At 47.2% G+C, this 21131-nt stretch overlaps 1 protein-coding gene across 2 annotated transcripts in view; it reads right to left on the bottom strand.

Moving 5' to 3' along the window:
• Positions 1-282: 282 nt before the first annotated feature.
• The window catches only part of LOC141096332 (uncharacterized), a 161956-nt gene continuing 141107 nt past the window's right edge, over positions 283-21131 (bottom strand). For both annotated transcript variants that reach the window (XM_073582864.1, XM_073582863.1), the window contains 3 exons: positions 8479-8766; positions 4454-4678; positions 283-599 (listed from right to left, as the gene is read on the bottom strand). In XM_073582864.1, coding sequence (XP_073438965.1) covers positions 586-599; positions 4454-4678; positions 8479-8766 — 527 coding nt within the window. In that variant the 3' untranslated portion in view covers positions 283-585. The remainder of the gene's footprint in view (positions 600-4453; positions 4679-8478; positions 8767-21131) is intronic.

The following is a 21131-nucleotide window of genomic DNA, read 5'->3' as shown; positions in this document are numbered from 1 at the left end:
GTCCGTCAAGTCACTTTCCCCACACTTATACATAATATTCAGCCGGACGATGATGAAGTGGGGAGGATGGGTAGAAAGCGACAGAGTGTAGGTTGAGGATACTTTCATGATGGAAGGAGTATTGGGAGGATAAAGGTAGCAATTAGAGGGCTAGTGGCAAAGATTATTGACCTGCCAGGAGATATAGTGGGTGGCTACAGAGCGGGCTATGATTCCAGCACAATGCATTTGAAGTGTACTTTCTGCTCTTCTGACATGTGCAGGAAGCGAGAGCAAACAAAATACAAAAAAAACCAGTATTTATTTAGGTTTGTTTTAATATATAACACAGATTTAGAGCGAGCTGGAGTTTTTTTGCCGGTCCTTGACAACCCATTTAATGTAATAGGGTCTTATTTTACATAAAATCTACCATTTGCCTTGAATAAAAAGATTTATTGAGGTTTTTTCTTACACATTATAAGATTGAAACTTTTTAAAAATGCTAATCCAACAGTAGCCCCGATTTCACAATAGTTTAATCATCTGCTTCATAGCAACAGATAAGCTAAGATTCCAGGAGAGTCAATTTTCTTGGCTTCAAAATTACAAACTATAACCTGTTACAAAAAAAAAAACAACAAAAAAAAACATTTGTTAGCATTTTATTGTGAAGAGCACAAATAATGTTACAATTCCCATTCATTTAATTATTTAAGGTAAACAATTTCTTTGCCACACAGATATTTTACAGCTTCTTTCAGGCAGGTAAAACAAGCCAAGAATTCAATAGTTTTTTTTTTTTTGCTTTTTTTTTTTTACAAGAGTTTTTGGTATTTTTCTTTATGTTTAAACACACTAACTTTTAAATGGTGTATTTTTATCCTATGAGAAGCCTCAGGCCTAAGTCAGACATCAATATTTTCCACAACAAAAGCAGACCGATTATTCAGAGCAGAGTTTGAGCAGAGTGTGGTCCGAGTGTCATCAGTTTTTCTCGTACGTGGAGAGTAAAAGAAAAAATAAAGTTTCTCCACTTTGTCCTTTCTGAAAATGGGACCGCACTCATGTCATTCGAGTGCACTGAGATCTTTTTCACGGACCTATAGACTTTCATTTCTGATTTTGATTCAACGTTCGGATCAAAATCAAATGTGAGGACTCCTGGAGTGGACCCTCTGGGTCGTGGCACCAACCCTCCCAGGGCGAGCTGACCTAGTGAAGACCACCCCCTATACAGGGAGTGTCAGGGGCAAGCCCCAGGGGGTGAGGCACCACGACTGCTGGCACCAGGCGGCCGGCTCACAGGAGACACGAGTGAGTGTGTGTGTCTGCAGGAACGTATAAAGCGTGGGCACGGGAACACGTGGTATACAGTGACTTCGTACATCCGGGTGTGAGTAGAGCAGGATGCGTGCAAAGGAGCACATCAGAGCACTGTGTCAGGCAGCAGGTGTGCCAGGAGGCAGGTGTGCCAGGAGGTGTAACAGAGTACAGGAGCAGGGTGTGTGCCAGAGGGCACAACTGAGCATAAGACAGAGTGCAGGATTGGAACGTGTGCCAGGAGGCACAACTGAGTAAGAGACAGAGTACAGGATCAAAGCGTGTGCCAGGAGGCACAACTGAGTATAAGACAAGGCACAAGGTCAGAGTGTGTGCCAGGAGGCACAGCTGAGTATAAGACAGAGCACAGGATCAGAGTGTGTGCCAGGAGGCACAACTGAGCATAGGACAGAGCACAGGATTAGTGTGTGTGCCAGGAGGCACAACTGAGTACAAGACAGAGCAGAGGATCAGAGTGTGTGCCAGGAGGCACAACTGAGTATGAGACAGAGTACAGGGTCAGAGCGTGTGCCAGGAGGCACAACCGAATACAAGGCAGAGTGCAGGTCCAGAGCGTGTGCCAAGAGGCACAATAGAGTGCAAGGCAGAGGACCCGAATACAATGCACAGCTAGGCAGGGACACGGCAGACCAAGCCAGGAAGCACAACAATAATCAGGCACCTCCCCTAGGAAGAGGTAGCCTGATATAGCACATGATCGCTAGGGCTTCCGGGTCAAGTCCTCCAGTACCATAGAGAGGACGGACCTGGAGGCCGAACTGAGAGAGGCGCGCAAGCGCACACATAACATGGAGGAGACAGGAACCTAGGTACGAGAGGTGTGCGTGCGCACCCGGCAGGACCCCCGGAGCGACCGCGGCTCAGAAAGAGATGACGTCGGGACCAAGGTCCCGCCCCCCAGGTGACCGCGGCGTGACATCAAACATGTCTATGATATTTTCTGAAGATCACTTGATCCGAGGAAAAAAGTCAGACGTGCACAACCCCATAAGATATGATAGGGCTCATGCACACGAGTACAAGTGCTATCCGTGTATTTCTCTGATAACTCTCATACCTAAGTGAAAGCACATAAAAACATGACACCTTCAATGACAAGTGGCCAACCCCTCTGATCTCAAACCAATTCCTCGCCATTTTGAGGCTCACCACAATGGTGACCCCCAAATCTCTTATGGTCAGGGGCATTGATATTATCCATATGGGGATCAGTGGTGGCGATATTAAAAAAACTTCAAGTTCAATGTGAAACCAAATGGATTGTGACACTTGACACCATGACCCTTAAAGGTCTGAATGAGATGCTCAGTTTCGACCCCTTCCTATAGAAATGTGGCAACTTGCCAATATTAGCTCCTTATCATGTTCCCATCATGTCTCTCATCCCTCTACGGATGTTCTGTTTTTATTGATTTTTATTATTATTCCTTTTTTCTCATATTCTTTGTTATGTTCTTTATCTTTTAGAGCTATGACCTTGTTGTGGTACCCTCATCGATCTTTGATGTTTCCTCTCCTGTTGTGACCCCTACTAGTGTCCAGCTCATCTCTCTACAAAAAGCGATTGGATCATGCTGTTTGTATACTTTGTATCTTTGTATCATCACTTTTCACGTATTGCTATTTTGCACAATTCTATATCAGCTGATGTCTCCAATTGTACTGCTTGCTACCATAGAGAGGGACACTACTTCATGTGGATTGCCCCTCATTTAGTTTTTAGCCTGTGGTTGTACCTTTAGGTGAATCGGCTATGTGCGTTCACGCCGCACGGTCGCCCTGTCCTGTGCAAGACCTGATGTCTACATGCCTCCTGCGCATGACTGAGGGCCACATCTTGTTTGCTTCCCTCGCCAGTGCACGATGACACGATGACCGGTCACCCTGGAAAATAGTCACCACAACCGCATTCCCCTTGAGAAAGCGGTTTTCAATATGCGAAAGACGCGTCGGGGTCCTGCCATCCGACTCTTTGCCAGCCTCAGTTTCCTTTACAATTGGTAAGTGATGCCTTCGCCAACCTTGCATGCATTGAGACTTGACTTGATTTACTGTTAGATCTGTGAGCGGTTACTGGGTCATCCCTACCTTGAGCACAACTTTTACACGTGTTATGAGTAGTACTTATACGTTTGTTTATTTTCTGTAGGCTGGCAATTGTTTGTCTCTCTTTGATGCACACTGTTCAGTTTTCTTGACTTTTTATGAATATTTATACAAATAAGAATTTTAAACCCATTTACACCTTATCCTCCTATGTGTATGAATATGCTGCATTTAAAAAAAACAAAAAACGCCAGAGCCCCAACTATGCACCAAAAGTTTGAAAAAATTATTCTCAAAGGAGAAAGGCGAAAGCAGCTGACAGAATCTGCCGGTAGAGGTTTATCTCCCTGAAGAATAAAAGGATCAAGTGTTAGAATTGTTGCTGTCCCATACATCTCTCCGCCAACATCATCGGTTGGAGAGAATCAGGAGACCCCATACGTAGTAGATTGTGAGCCGGATGTGCCAACCTTAGTTTACTGTGTATGGGAGTCTTCATTGTTATTTGTTTCTAGGTGTAGTGAGTTGTGGTGAGAGAGATATAGTTCTCTTTCCACATGCGTTGTGATAACCATAACTACTTCTTGTCTTCCAGGTAAAAAAAATGTTCAAATCCAACATGCACCTCATAGACCCCTCTGAAGGCTCCTATACACTGATGTGTGGATTTGATAATAACCTAACACCTAGAATCGTCCTGATGAAGGAATTAACAGCGGTAATTACCATGCCTGCCTATGCACTTATGCACTGCCTATGACACATGAAACTTGATTGTAAGAGATTGCTTGTCAGGTGCTTGACTACACTACACCAAGACCTGTAGTACCAAGGAGTAAACTTTTTATGACTAGTAGGGCGCAAACAGACCGCCGTATTTCTCTTGTGAGGATCGCATCACAATCACCGTACTGAGCGTCGGCTCTCCTCACCTGAGCGTGACCGCTGCATAAAAATACATCACGCTGTTACTCAGGTCAGGAGAAGTGTGAGGCCGGCGTGCACACTGCGATGCGATCATAGCACGAGAAATATGGCCGTATGTCTGCACCTATAGGGTGAAAAAAAGTTTTGGACACGTTACCTGAAAGGTCCGCCGGAGGGCTTTCTCCTGATGGATTAACAGCGATGACTTGAAATGCGCTAGAAGTCAATGAGACCTGACAAGAAAGTCCTGGTGTTGTGCAAATGATGTTGCTGTTTTCCGTCATTACCACTCTGTACTCATCAGCATATGGAGTCTCTTCCCATGATATCAACAGTTTCCCATCCATTAGTTCCATTGGTTTCACCTGGGGCCTACAAGGAGCTATAGGCAGACATCAACACAAGCTCACTACAAGTAATGGATCATCCACTCACATGAGCCAGAAATTCCATCTACAACGTAGGATATTTAGGCTGTGTTCCCATGATGAGTTTTTGGTGAGTTTTAGATGCTGAGTATTTTTGCTACCCAAAAGCGCAGGATCTTACAGCTCCAGTAAAGTGGATGGGATTTATAGAAATCTCATGCCCACTGTGCTTCTTTTTTACTTGGCATAAACTGACCTGAAGTGTGTGTTTCTCATAGAATTGGGTTAGATGCAGAAAATCTGCAGGTAAAAAATGCATTAAATCTGTACATGACTGTATTAATACAGTTTTCTCAAAGCAAAAGACCAGGAAGTGCCAAAAACAAAGCAGCTTTATTTAACATATGACATAGAAAAAAAAGAGACAAAAAGGCATAGAACCAGAAACACAATGAAAAAGCACAAGTAACCTAATTTAGCTAATGTGTGCACAAATGCTTCCGAAAACCAGCAAAATCAAAAACTCACCAAATACTCATTATGGGAACGTAGTCTAAGAGCTCATACTCACATGCGAGAAACTTGGACGAGTCTCACACATCAGTACCCGGCTCTGCCGCCGGCATTCGGATCGGAGCACTCAGCTGCATAGAAATACATGCAGCTGAACGCTCCGATCCGAGTGTCGGCGGCAGAGGCGGGTATTGATGTGCGAGACTCGTGCAAGTTTCTCGCATGTGAGTATGAGCCCTTATAGGGAGTTTGTGAGTAGAGATGAGCGAATTTGTTTGGATTTGGTTCCGAATACAATCGGAATCTAATATCGTTTTTGCAATATTCGTCGAACACAGCCGAACATCATTAGAGTCACTGGGAGTAAAAATTACTGTATATGTTCGGAACTGATCATAAGACATATCGTACATTCGGCACAAATAGTGTTTGAATATGGCTCGAATATGTCAAAATCAGATTCGGGGACAAAATCCGAAAAAATTTGCCCATCTTTATTTGTGAGCACAAAATGAATTACCAGGACAAGTGTGCACTGATGTATAGATAGAAAACAAGTAGGTGGGAAGGTGCACTGCACTGCTTGGCTTCAACAGTCATTTTGTGCTGACAGACTCCCTTTTAAAAATCCATATTGAAAATGATGCCTTTATACAGAAACAGCACCACACCTGTCTGCAGGTTGTCTATGTAATTGCAGCCTAGCTCTAGTCCAGTGGATGGGGCTATGATGCAACTACAGACAACCTGCAGACATTTGCATTGGTTTCGGAGAAATCAGCCATGTTTTTTTAAAATAAAAAAAATCCTTCTTGAAATAACTCTTCATGTGTCTGTATCCCTAGCAGCAGTGTGGAGCAGGGACCCAGCCTTCTAAAACCACAGTGCAACATTGTCATTTACCAGACCCAAAAAGGTTTATTGACACGAAGATATTCGTATATTATATTACACGAAGATTTCATCCATTTTAAGTTTATGCTTAGAACATACAACACTGCCCTTCACCTCTCCAAACAAGCCTATTTCAACACCCTCATCACGTCACTATCCAATAACCCTAAACGTCTCTTTGACACTTTTCATTCTCTACTCAACCCCAGAGTACAGGCCCCAACCACGGAGCTCCGAGCTGACGATCTGGCCAATTACTTCAAAGAAAAAATTGACCAGATTCGACAGGATATTATCTCCCAATCACCTCATACCATGCACTGTCCTCCCTCCCCCACTGCATCTAACTCACTCTCTGATTTTGAACCAGTCACAGAAGAAGAAGTAAGCAGGCTCCTTGCATCTTCTCGCCCAACCACTTGCACCAGTGACCCATTTCCATCACATCTGCTCCAGTCCCTTTCCCCTGCTGTCACCCCTCACCTAACTAAAATATTTAACCTCTCTCTCTCTTCTGGTATCTTTCCCTCATCATTTAAGCATGCTATCATACATCCACTACTTAAAAAACCAACCCTCGACCAAAACTGTGCCGCTAACTATAGACCTGTCTCTAATCTTCCCTTCATCTCTAAACTCCTGGAACGCCTGGTCCACTCCCGTCTGATCCGCTATCTCTCTGATAACTCTCTTCTCGACCCTCTCCAATCTGGTTTCCGCTCTTTACACTCTACTGAAACTGCCCTCACTAAAGTCTCTAATGATCTACTAACAGTTAAATCAAATGGTCATTACTCCATGCTAATTCTCTTGGATCTCTCTGCAGCATTCGACACTGTGGATCATCAACTCCTCCTCACTATGCTCCGTTCCATTGGCCTCAAGGACACCGTTCTCTCATGGCTCTCCTCCTATCTCTCCGACCGCTCCTTTACGGTATCTTTTGCCGGTTCCTCCTCCTCTCACCTTCCCCTTACTGTTGGGGTTCCTCAAGGATCGGTTCTAGGCCCCCTCCTCCTCCTTGTACACTGCCCCTATTGGTCAAACAATCAGTAGATTTGGTTTCCAGTACCATCTCTATGCTGACGACACCCAATTATACGCTTCTTCTCCTGACATCACGCCAGCCTTTCTAGAAAACACCGGCGATTGTCTAAACGCTGTGTCTAATATCATGTCCTCACTATATCTGAAACTGAACCTGTCAAAGACTGAACTCCTGGTGTTTCCTCCCTCTTCTAATGTACCTATACCCAACATTGCCATTTCTGTGTGTGGTTCCACTATTACTCCCCAGCAACAGGCCCACTGTCTTGGGGTCATACTTGATTCCGAGCTTTCCTTTGCCCCCCACATTCGATCACTGGCTCGCTCTTGTCATCTGCACCTCAAAAACATTTCTAGAATCTGACCATTTCTTACTTTTGACTCTGCAAAAACTCTTACTGTTTCTCTTATTCACTATCGTCTTGACTATTGTAACTCTCTTCTAATCGGTCTCCCTCGTTACACCGATGCCTCTACCTTGTGCCAGTCATTACACTGGCTACCCATCCACTCCAGAATCCAGTACAAACTTATTGCCCTCACCCACAAAGCCCTCCATAGCTCAGCACCACCTTACATCTCCTCCCTTGTTTCAGTATACCACCCTACCCGCACCCTCCGTTCTGCTGATGACCTGAGGTTAGCATCCTCAATAGTCAGAACCTCCCACTCCCGTCTCCAAGACTTTACACGTGCTGCGCCAATTCTTTGGAATGCACTTCCCAGGTCAATACGATTAGTCCCCAATCCCCACAATTTTAAGCGTGCCCTGAAAACGCATTTATTCAGACTGGCCTATCGCCTCAACACATTAACCTAATCTATCCCTGTGTGGCACAGCCAAAAGTTTTACCATAACCAGGTTCCCCGCATCATGTTCCCACATGCTTTATGCATCCATCAGCCCTCTGTGTCTGTACTATTACACACTTAACATTATGGCTGGTCCAAACAATCAGGGCAACTGTTACCACCCACCTTTCGTGTCTCCCTTTTTTCCCTCATAGACTGTAAGCTTGCGAGCAGGGCCCTCATTCCTCTTGGTATTTTGTTATAATCTACTGTATGTGATTATTGTTATGCTGTAATGTCTATTGTCTGTACAAATCCCCTCTGAAATGTAAAGTGCTGCGGAATATGTCGGCGCTATAGAAATAAAATTTATTATTATTATTATTATTATTATTATTATTATATTAAGTGAATCAGTGGTTTGCAGATTTTAGAAAGGCAGCTCCTTGCAATTCACAAAGAAGTGTAACTTTCCATACACACAGGTAAATAGTATTTTCAGGGGATTATTGTATATATTTATTTGATCAATGATACACATCATAAATGAAAACCTCGCCATACATACCTGTGTAGCCGACTATGGGACTGCTTGGATCGCTGGGTCCTGACGGGTTTCGAGCTGTTACTGTAACATTATACATTGAACTACATGGCACAGGGATGTAAAAGTCCATGTATGATGTCCAGTAAGAATTGAGAACAAAGGCAGATTCTGGATCCATTCCAATTTGTCCTTGGATTGTGGCCATGTAATCGGAGCCACAGTGACTCCCATTCCAGGTTATCTCTACTTCCTGAGGTTTTACACCACCACGATATATTGATGTCTCCACTTCATTTGGAGAACAAGGGACTATAGACAAATAATAAAAAGAAAAATAAATGGAAGCGTGTTAAGGGGGATCCTACTGAACAATTGGTAAACAATGCTTATGGTCTACCTAGAATAATATATATTATATCATATTTCTATATCGATTTTGCTATGAAAAGCAGATAAGCTTTGCAATGTGTCTTGTTTTGAGACTGAGACTGCTGTGGACATTTTTCTAATTTCTGGATGTAGATCCGCTTCCATTTCCAGAAGTCAATGCTGTATAATGTGATGTGACTATACAGCCGCTTGCAGCGTCGGACTGGCCCACCGGAGAACCGGAGGATTCTCCGGTGGGCCCTGGCATCTGGTGGGCCCTGGCACCTGCTGGCATACAGGGCCAGCAGTTGCCTAGGGCCCCCGCTTCTCCAGGGGCCCCCAGCCAGTGGTGTGTCGCACACCATGCAGCTGCTATGGGGGCCCCTGCCAGCGGAGTAGCAGCGGGTGTCAGGAGGCAGGAGCCCCTGTCCCCGCTACTAAAGAGAAATGAATATTCACTGCGAAGCAGTGAATATCATTTCAGGTCTCCACCCCCAGAGGCCCCGCCCCCAGCCCAGTAAGCTGCTCTGCAGACTACAGCTGTAAATCAGGGCCGGCGCCGCCCTCAGTCCTCTCTGCTCCTGGCTCACAGCCAGTGCGCGATGACGTCACTACATCGCGCACCTGCTGTGTGTCTGGCAGAGGGGGCAGCTCCTGACACTGAAGCCGGGATCAGCGTGGGAGCGAGGAGGAGAGGTGAGTATTGTGTTTTTTGTTTTTTTTTATATCTCTCTCGCTCTCTCTGTCTCTCTATGGCTACTTTCACACATCAGGTTTTCGGCGTCAGGCGCGATCCGGCGTCGTGCCGGAATGCCGGATCCGGCAAATGTTTTGTAAAACCTGAAGTGCCGGATCCGGTTTTCTGCCGGATCCGTCTTGTTCTTGACAGACAAAACCGGATCCATCTCATCCGGTTCATCCGTTTTTCTATCCGTTTTTCTATCCGTTTTTCGACGGATTACGCCGGATCCGGTTTTTAAAATTGACCCTTCTGGCCTTCCGAACGGGATTGGCTACTGGAAAACTAGATATAGCATGTTCCTACAGCCCTTCTTTGACAGGTTGTAGAGAAGAAAGTGCAGGTTGGAGAGAAGAGCAAGTTACTGGCGAAGATGGATGTTGTCATTGGAAATATTACCACTAGAAGTTCTGTGACGGTTTCAGGGACAATTTTCCACTATACTTTATGTCACCTCAAGGCAGAGTACACTGGGATGACAGAGTGTGAAAGATTTGTGCCCTAAACTTGTGTACCTTCTGGACCAACAGTATATACCTTTGCCAACCAAAGTTGGCTATCTTGTCATGGTCTTACTATTTTTACCTTTAGGCCACAGGTGTGTACCTGGTTGTGTTTTATGCAAAGTATTTCACCTTTTAACAAAAGTTGTGTACATTGGTAGGAAATCACCAACAATAAACACAACTTTTTAGGTGAAATACTTTGCTTCAAACACAACCAGGAACACAACTGTGGCAAAAAGCTAAAATTTACCCACAGTTATATACCTGGTTTTGAATACCTTTTTACCTTTGAAATACCCTGTATTTAACCTTTTTTTAAAACATAGTTCGCCGCAGAAAGAAATGACAGACAGCCATTGTGAAACGATAATTTAACTTTTATTTAAATTTTTTTTTTTTTTTATGTTTTTAAAGTGCAAAAAACTTTTTTAATAAAGGTTTTAAACCCAATGGGCATTTTTATTACAAAAAAAAAACATTACAACTCTGTGTACTGTGGGGTGGAAATACTGCTGGAGGGGCTGCGGGACACTTCGACACTGGGTGTGTGGAGAGAGGACTGGGATCGTGGTGGGGAAGGAACAGTTAGAGGTGAAGGTGTGGAAAAAGCTACAGAATGGGTGGACATGTGGGAGGCAGAAGAGGTGGTGGGCGGTGGAGTGGAGGGTTGGGCAGGGACTGTAGGAGCAGATGATGTTGATGGAAAGTTGTATGGGGAAGGAGTTTGGCACGGGGAAGGAGTTTGGTACGGGGAAGGAGTTTGGTACGGGGCAGGTTGCTGGAAGTGGGGAGATGTCTGGTACTGGGGAGGTTGCTGGTATGTAATAGGAGGGGGAGGATGGAAAGTGGCTGGAGGGGGTGCAGGTGTAATAGGAGGGGGAGGATGGAAAGTGGCTGGAGGGGGTGCAGATGTAATAGGAGGGGGAGGATGGAAAGTGGCTGGAGGGGGTGCAGGTGGAGGAACTACAGTGGTGGGAGGTGGAGGTTGGGAGGTAACCTGCTGTAGAGCACCGTGGCACGAATGCATTACATGCATCTGCTGGGTAGGAGATAGTGTTGCCATGCGCTCCACAACAGACCTGAAAAAGGTGTGGTTTGGCGAAGATCTTGCTTCTGAATGCATGGTTTGCAGAAGTGTCTTCACCTCCAGAATGCTGGAGTTGATCTGCTGAAAGCCTGCGGAGATTTGCTCTGACAAGACTTTGAGACAGTTCTGGAAAGATGCATTCAGATGCAAGAACTCTTGCGCATAACTCTTTTCCTGACCCCTCTGCCGCTGCCGCCCAGTACCCGCAGGTGTACTAGAGGTGGCAGGGGCAGAAGGGTGGGGTAAAGGGAAATCGATCTCCTCACCAGCAGCTTCATGTAATGTAGGCGGCCACGATGCTCCTGTGCTGGTGGATGGGACAGATGGGTCGAATGTGTGGGAAGGCTGGGAAGGTGCAGATGTACCGGGGCGGTCGAAGTGTCCCTCGGTGCCGGTCTCCTCAGGGATCGCCTCAGAAGGGTCCAATCGTGCAGGCTCCCGAGTGCTGCTCACCGTACTGTGGAATAAAGAGAAAAAAAAACAATTAAAATACTGACATGGTATGGCCCTGGCTGAAAAAAAAAAGTTACATCTAACATTTTTTTCACATGTGGTGTGTAATATTTACCTTCTGGTGAGCATTGTTTCCCGGAGGAACGACAGGGCTTCTGCGTACTTGTACTTGCTCCTGCGTCCTCCAGATCCACTCGGGGCCCGCATCTCTTTATTGAACTCCTTCTTGAAACGATCCCTCACAGACCGCCACCGATTCACAATTCTGTTCCCTGAAACGAGAAAGGAGTGGTTAGTATACAACATCAGTGTTTCACAAACTCCAGTCCTCATGGTCCCCAGGGGTCATGTTTTCAGGATTTCCATAGTAAATAGAAATCCTGAACACATGATCCGTGGGGACCACGAGGACTGGAGTTCGGGAAACACTGGTTTACATCAAGCAACCGGTACTGTATATACTTACGCTCTTTAATCTGGGCCCGAGCTTCGAGGTCCTCCCAGCGGCCCACAAGGAGAGAACAGATTTCCTCCCAGAGTCGTCGGGTAACGATAAGGTCAGCGTGGCGGCGGTCAGCCATATTCCAGAGCGGCTCCCTTTCTCTGACGAGATCGATGAGGTGGTCCACATCGAGTCCTCCATCCTCACCGTCAGAGTCGGGAGCACGCTGTGAAGGCTGTTAAAGAAAAAGACAAAAATAACATAATTAGCCTCCACAAAAGAAATGAAATAAAAAGTGCAAAAAAAAAGCAAAAATATTTATACTTACACGCTGGTGACCGCCGCGTTGCTGTCGCCGACGACCCTGGGAGGCACTGCGAGGACCTCTTGGCCGAGCACCAGATTGGGAAGACTAGAGAAGAAAACAAAAAATGTTATGTCTTTGGATGTAGGCATTTGTTTGCTGTGTGTGGTCTGCAGAACATTGTTTTCTATGTGTTGTGTGTAGTGTGATGTTGTGTTTCTGCGTTTGATGCAAAAAACTTACCAATTGTGAGCCCACTCCAGGTGTCTGTCCACCCCTTCCTTCTTCTTCTGGGAGCTCCTCTTCATCTTGTGATTCCTGTTTTGAAATAAAAGGCAATGAATAGACATATATTACAGAGATGATGGATTTTGGAAATAAAAACTTACCGTCAAACGCTGACGATGCGAGGGAGGGCTCCCAGAAGATGATGTGCTGTCCTGTTGATGGCCAGACTCCATGGCTGTGGGTATTGCTGCTGCCAGTGATGCCATTTCTGCTGCTGCTGCTGCTGCATCTCTTTGGCGGCTGTTGAATAAAGAGAAACAAAGGGCCAATGAATATCTTGATATTCCATGGCCCTAGTTTGGAGGAATGGGGGATTTGATAATTACCGTCTCTCATCTGCTGCTGGCCTCCCCTCCTCAGCATGTTCTATTTGCTGCTCCATTTGGGGTGGTGGTGGTGCTGATGGTGCTGCAGTGGTCTCCTGCCTTCTCCTGCTTCGCTTGGTTGCTTTCTTGGGTGGCATGTTGGGTGTGGCTGTGGGTCCCACTGTCTTGCTTTTATATATGTCTTGTGGGCAGAGCTACTGAGCATGCTCAGACCAAAAAAACCGGATCCGGCCACCGGATCCGGCTTTCGCCGGATCAGGCGCATTGCGGCGCTCATAGGCTTTCATTGTGTGAAAAAGCCGGACGCGCCGGATCCGGCGTGTCCGGCTTTTTCGCCGGAGACAAAAAACGTTACAGTAGACGTTTTTTCCAGACGCCGGATCGCGACACATTGCCGGATCCGGCGAAAACCGGATGAAACGCATGGCCATCCGGCGCGATCCGGCGCAAATGCAAGTCAATGGGGGGGAAACCGGATCCGGCATTGCATTTCGCCGGATCCGGTTTCTGTCAAAAGCGCCGGATCGCGCCTGACGGCGAAAACCTGATGTGTGAAAGAGGCCTATCTCTATATATCTCTCTCTCTATCTCTCCTATCTATCTTTCTATCTCTATTTATTATCTATATCTATCTATCTCTATATCTATCTCTATCCATTATCTATATCTATCTATTTCTATATCTATCTCTATCTATCTATCTCTATATATCTCTCTCTATCTCTCTTAAATCTATCTATCTTTCTATCTCTATTTATTATCTATATCTATCTATCTCTATATCTATCTCTATCTATCGCTCTATCTTTATATCTATCTTTCTATCTCTATATCTATCTATCTCTATATCTATCTCTATATCTATCTATCTCTATATCTATCTATCTATCTCTATATCTATTATCTCTATATTTATTATCTATCTAGCTACCATCTATATCTATCTATCTTTATCTATATACAGTATATCTCTATCTAATATCTATATCTATCTATCTATCTCTATACCTATCTATCTATTTATCTATCCGTTATCTATCTCTATATCTTTTCTCTGTATCTATCTATCGCTCTATCTCTATATCTATATCTATCTCTCTATCTATATCTATCTAACTCTATATCTATATATCTATATAGCATTATACCCTATGAGGAGGCAGCATTATACCCTATGAGGAGGCAGCATTATACCCTATGAGGAGGCAGCATTATACCCTATGAGGAGGCAGCATTATACCCTATGAGGAGGGCAGCATTATTCCCTATGAGGGGGGCAGCATTATACCCTATGAGGGGGGCAGTATTATACCCTATGAGGAGGCAGCATTATTCCCTATGAGGAGGCAGCATTATTCCCTATGAGGAGGCAGCATTATTCCCTATGAGGAGGGCAGCATTATTCCCTATGAGGGGGGCAGTATTATACCCTATGAGGGGGGCAGTATTATACCCTATGAGGGGGCAGCATTATACCCTATGAGGGGGGGCAGTATTATACCCTATGAGGGGGGCAGTATTATACCCTATGAGGGGGGGCAGTATTATACCCTATGAGGGGGGCAGTATTATACCCTATGAGGGGGAAGTATTATACCCTATGAGGGGGTGCATTATTCCCTATGAGGGGGGCAGTATTATTCCCTATGAGGAGGGCAGCATTATTCCCTATGAGGGGGGCAGTATTATACCCTATGAGGGGGGCAGTATTATACCCTATGAGGGGGCAGCATTATACCCTATGAGGGGGTGCATTATTCCCTATGAGGGGGGCAGTATTATACCCTATGAGGGGGGCAGTATTATACCCTATGAGGGGGTGCATTATACCTTATGAGGGGGGCAGTATTATTCCCTATGAGGGGGGCAGTATTATATTCTATGAGATGGCTGCATTATATTCTATGAGATGGCTGCATTATACTATGTGAGGGGGCTGCTTTATATTCTATGAGGGGCTACCCCAACTCCTGCTACATAATTAAGACATGTACAACCTTATATTATACCCGGATATTAGCGTGTTTTACCGCATAATTGGTGGTCTGGTATTTAACTCTATGCAGCTACATAGTGGGCCCCAAGAATGATTTTCTCTGGTGGGCCCAAGGTGTTCCAGTCCGACGCTGGCCGCTTGCTTTCCCACTGGACATCGCAGCCAGTGTCTGCTGCTATTCAGAGTAAGATCAGACGTGAAATTAATTCAGAAAGACGGTTATTGTTCACACTTCTGAATAACTATTTTACTGTATAGTTATGACTCTCCCCCAGAGGCCGTAGGGTACTCGGTGCCGGGCCCGTTGATTACAATGGGAGATGTCACAGTGGCAATGACCCGGTCTGTGGCCTCAGGCGGTCAATGTAAAAGGGGTAGAGTGATGGGGCTAAAGTTGTTGAGATGATTTGTGACGCCACCTGTGGTTTCTGGTCAGTTTGACCAGCGCTGCAGGGTTGCTTCTCTGGGACGGATGGTGTGGTGCAGCAATGATGTTGAAGCTCCCCACAGGTGGAGCTGTAGTCCCAGGGCAGTGTAGATGAGGTTGGCAAGTAGGGAGATGATGTAAAGAAGCAGATGTAGCAGAGCCGGGTGTAAGGCACAAGAATAAGTGGAGGACACAAGGGCATGTAGTTCCAAAGCTTTACTCACAGTCTGTTGCACATAAAGGTGCCTACTTCGGTGCCGTGTCCTCCAGGTCAGGGGCTCAGCCAACTCCCAGGCAAGGTAAAGTACACCTTAACAGCACTCCTCCAACATGTGCCTTCTCTGAACGTCTCCACACTAGCGCCTAATCTGAAGTACTTGTAGTTGCGTATCAAACTCAAGTTTCTCCTTCTTGATGTTACTTAGAACTCTACTTGTGCGGCAGACAGCTGTAGCCTGCCTCGGGGACTCCTTGCTATCAAGTCCCGACTCACCCACATTGCTGTTGTGCCCCCAAGTCTTAGGTGGGAAAAAAGTGGTGACAACTTCTATTCCTCCGTTGTCTGCTGCAGGAACATCAGTATCCATACAACCTCGGGACCAGACCCCAGCCATGCGCTTCGAACTTGAGGAAGGGCTCTGCTCTGACCCTAGTCCTTAGTTCTCTTCTTCTCCTTATGTTCCGGACTAAACTATCTTCCTTCTGAAGAATCAGGCTTTCTATAGTTCTTTCCTGTGCCAGCAGCTCCAGGTAACAGGAGTCTGCTGCAGCACTTCCTTCACTCCAACCCTCTCAGGGGATCTTCTCTCACAGACTGACCTTTTGCTAATATTCTCCCACTCTCTTGTTCAGTCTAAGCTCCACCCACCTCCCAGCACTCTTCGTGTTCCAAGCAGGGAGCCACCAAAGGTGCTTTTCTACACTACTATTTTGTGCACGATGCAGGTGTTGGAGTGTGGTCAGGTGTCTCCACCTTACCTGGATAGTGGGGTAGCACACCTCAGGAGGAGGTGGAGTACCTCTGTGGCGACTGAACCCTCAGGGGCGCCACATACCCCCCCATTAAACACAGCACGTCCGTGGGCTGCAAGTGAAACAAAGGTGTCACATAAGGAACATACAAAATTTTTAAAATGCATTTTAACAGGTAAACAATTTTTAAACTAAACTTCCCAATATGGGAGGCACTGATTCTTAAATGTTGCAGAACAAGTTAACAGACTACCTATAATTTAACATTTTACCTAATTTAAAGTGCTATTGGCAGTAACCGTTGCTAAGAAGTTAACTACCAGTTCAGGGCCTACTATCCCTGCTGCAACATATTTTCCTTTATCATTCACATTTTCACATTCTGCTGTTTCTTCTAGACCCATAGGTGACAACTGCTGACTCCTAGTTCGTCACCTGAATTCAAATTTTTATTCAAAACTTCACATTTTTATTAAAACAGTGTTCCTAGTCAGATAGCTAAACATTGCTACAAACTCTTTCATAAAGCACATTATAAAAGACTTCACAGTAAAACAACAGTAATTCTTGCAAGTGCTGGACACCGCTCCCAGCCGGGATTTCTTGCCGTGTCCTTGGGGTTGGAGCAGAACTCCATGTCTGAGGTAGTCCTTGTGGAAGGCTGTTCATGTAAAACCAAGAGAGAGCACCTTAAGAGGCGCAAACTGTTTACAACAAAGTTTGTGAATCATTTCAAGTTCATGATCACTGCAGTTCTGTATAAAAGGGGAAAACTGATGACAAAAACTAGGCAAAAACTGGAAACAAGATAAACAATGGGGCACAACGGTGCCAATACCCTCCTGGGTAACAGTTCAGTTAGTTGCAATCATTTTTAATGCTTGTCTCCTCCTGGGGTGGTGAAAGCAGGCTTCTTCTTCTGCTTCCAGGGAAGACTGTCTCGGTGTCCACCTCCTGGCGAATTAACAAATTGCAGGTACTCTTCCTCCCAAGGAGTTAGATTGGTGGCTGCCCGTGCAGTTGGGGTGGCAGCTGGTCTTTGAGCAGGAGCTGCCTGCGAGGGTAGCACAGCAGCTTCAGGTGGTATCTCTGCTGCCCTGGTTTTTGGTCGCTTGCATGGTAAACCTTGGGTGCTGCCACTTGATGGCTGTGCAAGCACAGGACCAGTTCTGTCTATAGGCACCTTGCCTAGCACCAGGATCTTGGATTCCACACCCGGTGTCTGTGTGGCTGGTGTGCACTGTGTTGGTGGGGGCGCAGCTGGTGTCAATGCTGCCATGGACATGGAGGCTGCGGTGACTGTTGGGACAGGCGGGGACCCGATGGGGCCTGACAGGGCTTCCCAGGACTTAGGGGCGGCAGCAGTACCTTTTTCCTCATGGCCGTTCAGGTCCTCCGCAGGCATCGGCAGTAGGTCGGGTGGAGCATCGTCCGGTGTTGGAGAGTTCAGGTCGGCAGTAGCAGCAGGTGCCAGTGATGGGACCTGCGCAGCTGCATCAGGTCCAGGCAGGAGCACAGCCTCCATAGTGATGTCGGTCCCTGGACCCGAGGATAACACCTCCTGGCAGGCGGCGGGGTCCGGCAGCGGTGCCAGGGTGGAGGCGGCAGCAAACGCTGGTGGCGATGTTACGGGTGCCACGGAGGTAGCAGATGCTGCCGGCGATGAGGCTGGTGCAGCGGTGATGGGTATCTCCTCAGCAGGTCCCTCCTGGGTGCGCTGCCTCCGCTGCTTCAGCAAGGCCTGCCTCAGCTGCAGGTTGTCATTCAGCTGGGCAATCTCTTCCTCCAGCTGCTCCAGGTCCATGGTTCCCAGCAGGCCAGTGGCTGTGACTATTGCGCCGGTGGAGAGGTGTTCTTCTCCACCGCCCTCTCCTGGCCTCTGTCCTCCTTCCAACATGGCGTCCTGATGTTCTCACTTCTCTCTGGGCTCCTTTCCCGCCACAGGGCTTTGCTCCTCCTTCCTGGGGCGGCGCCTCCTTCCTCTTCCTCCATACCAAGCCAGTACACGAACCCCCCTGGGGGTGGGCCATGTTGCTGTTGCATAGAAGTTCAGGCAGGGGAGGCCCAGGACAGTTTGTGCTCTTTTCTTAGGGCCACCCATGTTGTCACGCCCTTCTTCAACCCGCCGGCGGCTATTTTGAGAGTCCATTTTACAGTCTATCATTTTGGTTGTTTTGCACATTTTCAGCAATTTTAAGTCCAATAAATCTTCAGCACAAAGGACCCGGTGATACTGGGCTTCATCATCCTGTTCGTGATGCCAAAATTGACTCGCCCCCAGAGGCCGTGGGGTACTCGGTGCCGGGCCCGTTGATTGCAATGGGAGATGTCACAGTGTCAATAACCCGGTCCGTGGCGTCAGGCGGTCAATGTAAAAGGGGTAGAGTGATGGGGATAAAGTTGTTGAAATGATTCGTGACGCCACCTGTGGTTTCTGGTCAGTTTGACCAGCGCTGCAGGGTTGCTTCTCTGGGACGGATAGTGTGGTGCAGCAATGATGTTGAAGCTCCCCACAGGTGGAGCTGTAGTCCCAGGGCAGTGTAGAGGAGGTTGGCAAGTGGGGAGATGATGTAAAGAAGCAGATGTAGCAGAGCCGGGTGTAAGGCGCAAGAATAAGTGGAGGACACAAGGGCATGTGGGTCGCCCTCCAGTCCCAGGGCAGTGGGGTACTCGGTATCGGGCCAGTGTCAGGGGGAAAGTATCACTGCAACTGTGACCTGGTCCGTGGCCCTGGGCGCCCAATGTCAATGGTGGTGTGTGGTTAATGGAATTGAATAGTTTGTGACGCCACCTGTGGTGTTCGGCAAGGGAGATATTAAGCCGACGCTGCAGACAGATCCTCTGGGACAGATGGTGGGATGCAGCAATGGTGCTATAGCCCTCCACAGGCAGGGCTGTTGTCCCAGGGCAGTGTAGATGTGGACACATTGATGGTGTAGTGTCTGGCGCAGGGAATGTAGCAGTGCTGGCTGACGCAACAAGGAATGGAGGACACCAGGGCTTGCAGTTTCAACGCTTTACTCACTGTTCTTGGTAACCACTGGTGCCCGCTTCCATGCCGTGTCCTCCGGGGCAGAGACTCAATCAACCTCCTGGGCAAGTTAGGCTTCTCCTCTCCAACACTCCGCCAACATGTACCTTTCCTGAACGACTCCTCTATTGCGCCTTCAGTGTGAAGAGCTCCAGTACCGTGGTACTCTGAAGTTCCTCCTGTCAGATATTCCTAACAACTCTACTTGTATGACAGACAGCTGTAGCCTCTATCGGGGACTCCTCTCTGAGTCCTGGCTCTCTATTCGGTTGCTGTTGTGTCCCAAGTCTTAGATGGGAGTAGTGCATTTACAGCCAACTACTCCACCGGTGTCTGCTGCAGAACCATAAGTGTCCATTCAACCTCGGGGACCGGGCCCCGGCCTTGCGCTGAGAACCTATAGGCAGGGTTCCTCTTCCAACCCACAACTCCTCTCTGTTCTCCTACTCCTTCGTTCCGTGCTGTTCCTGCTCTCTCTTATGGAAGCTTAGGTTGCAGTTCTACGTCTTTCTCCTTCTGTTCCTTTCCTAGGGAGCTCGTTCCACTAAGACCAGTCCTCAGCCTCTCCTGACTGTCTTCCTCCACCTTGAGCTCCCCTCAGGCTGACCTCCAGACTGAACTGAACTCAACTGAACTCAACTGAACTGAACTCCAATTCTAAACCTTCCCACTCTTTTATGTCTAACTCCACCCACCTCCCAGCACATCTCGTGTTACGAAGCAAGGACCCACGAAAGGTGCTCTGCTTCCTCTAATCATGGAGCCACAATCCGGCCCATTGCTGAACTATCCTGTGTGTGGGTACAGGTGTTGGAGTGTGGAAAGGAGTTCCCAACTTACCTAGGTGATGGGGCACTACACCTTAGGAGAAGGTGCAGTACCTCTGTGGCGACTGAGCCTCAGGGGCGCCACATATGTAGTTCCAAAGCTTTACTCACAGTCTGTTGCACATAAAGGTGCCCACTTCGGTGCCGTGTCCTCCAGGTCAGGGGCTCAGCCAACTCCCAGGCAAGGCAAAGTACACCTTTTCAGCACTCCTCCAACATGTGCCTTCTCCGAATGTCTCCACACTAGTGCCTAATCTGAAGTACTTGTAGTTGCGTATTAAACTCAAGTTCCTCCTTCTTGATGTTACTTAGAACTCTACTTGTGCGGCAGACAGCTGTAGCCTGCCTCGGGGACTCCTTGCTATCAAGTCCCGGCTCACCCACGTTGCTGTTGTGCCCCCAAATCTTAGGTGGGAATTAAGTGGTGACAACTTCTATTCCTCCGGTGTCTGCTGCAGGTACATCAGTATCCATACAACCTCGGGACCGGACCCCGGCCATGCGCTTCGAACTTGAGGAAGAGCTCTGCCGTGACCCTAGTCCTTAGTTCTCTTCTTCTTCTTACGTTCCGTACTAAACTATCTTCCTTCTGAAGAATCAGGCTTTCTATATCTCTTTCCTGTGCCAGCAGCTCCTGGTCACAGGAGTCTGCTGCAGCACTTCCTTCACTCCATCCCTCTCAGGGGATCTTCTCTCACAGACTGACCTTCTCCTAATATTCGCCCGCTCTCTTGTGTAGTCTAAGCTTCACCCACCGCCCAACAGTCTTCGTGTTCCAAGCAGGGAGCCACCAAAGGTGGTTTGCTACACTACTATGTTGTATGGGATACAGGTGTTGGAGTGTGGTCAGGTGTCTTCACCTTACCTGGATAGTGGGGTACCACACCTCAGGAGGAGGTGCAGTACC

Source organism: Dendrobates tinctorius, unplaced genomic scaffold, assembly GCF_039654945.1.
Source record: "Dendrobates tinctorius isolate UK_male_01 unplaced genomic scaffold, ASM3965494v1 ptg000074l, whole genome shotgun sequence".
Taxonomy (NCBI): Eukaryota; Metazoa; Chordata; class Amphibia; order Anura; family Dendrobatidae; genus Dendrobates; species Dendrobates tinctorius.
Note: the sequence above shows the minus strand (reverse complement) of the source record. Positions and strands in the feature narration are given on the sequence as shown.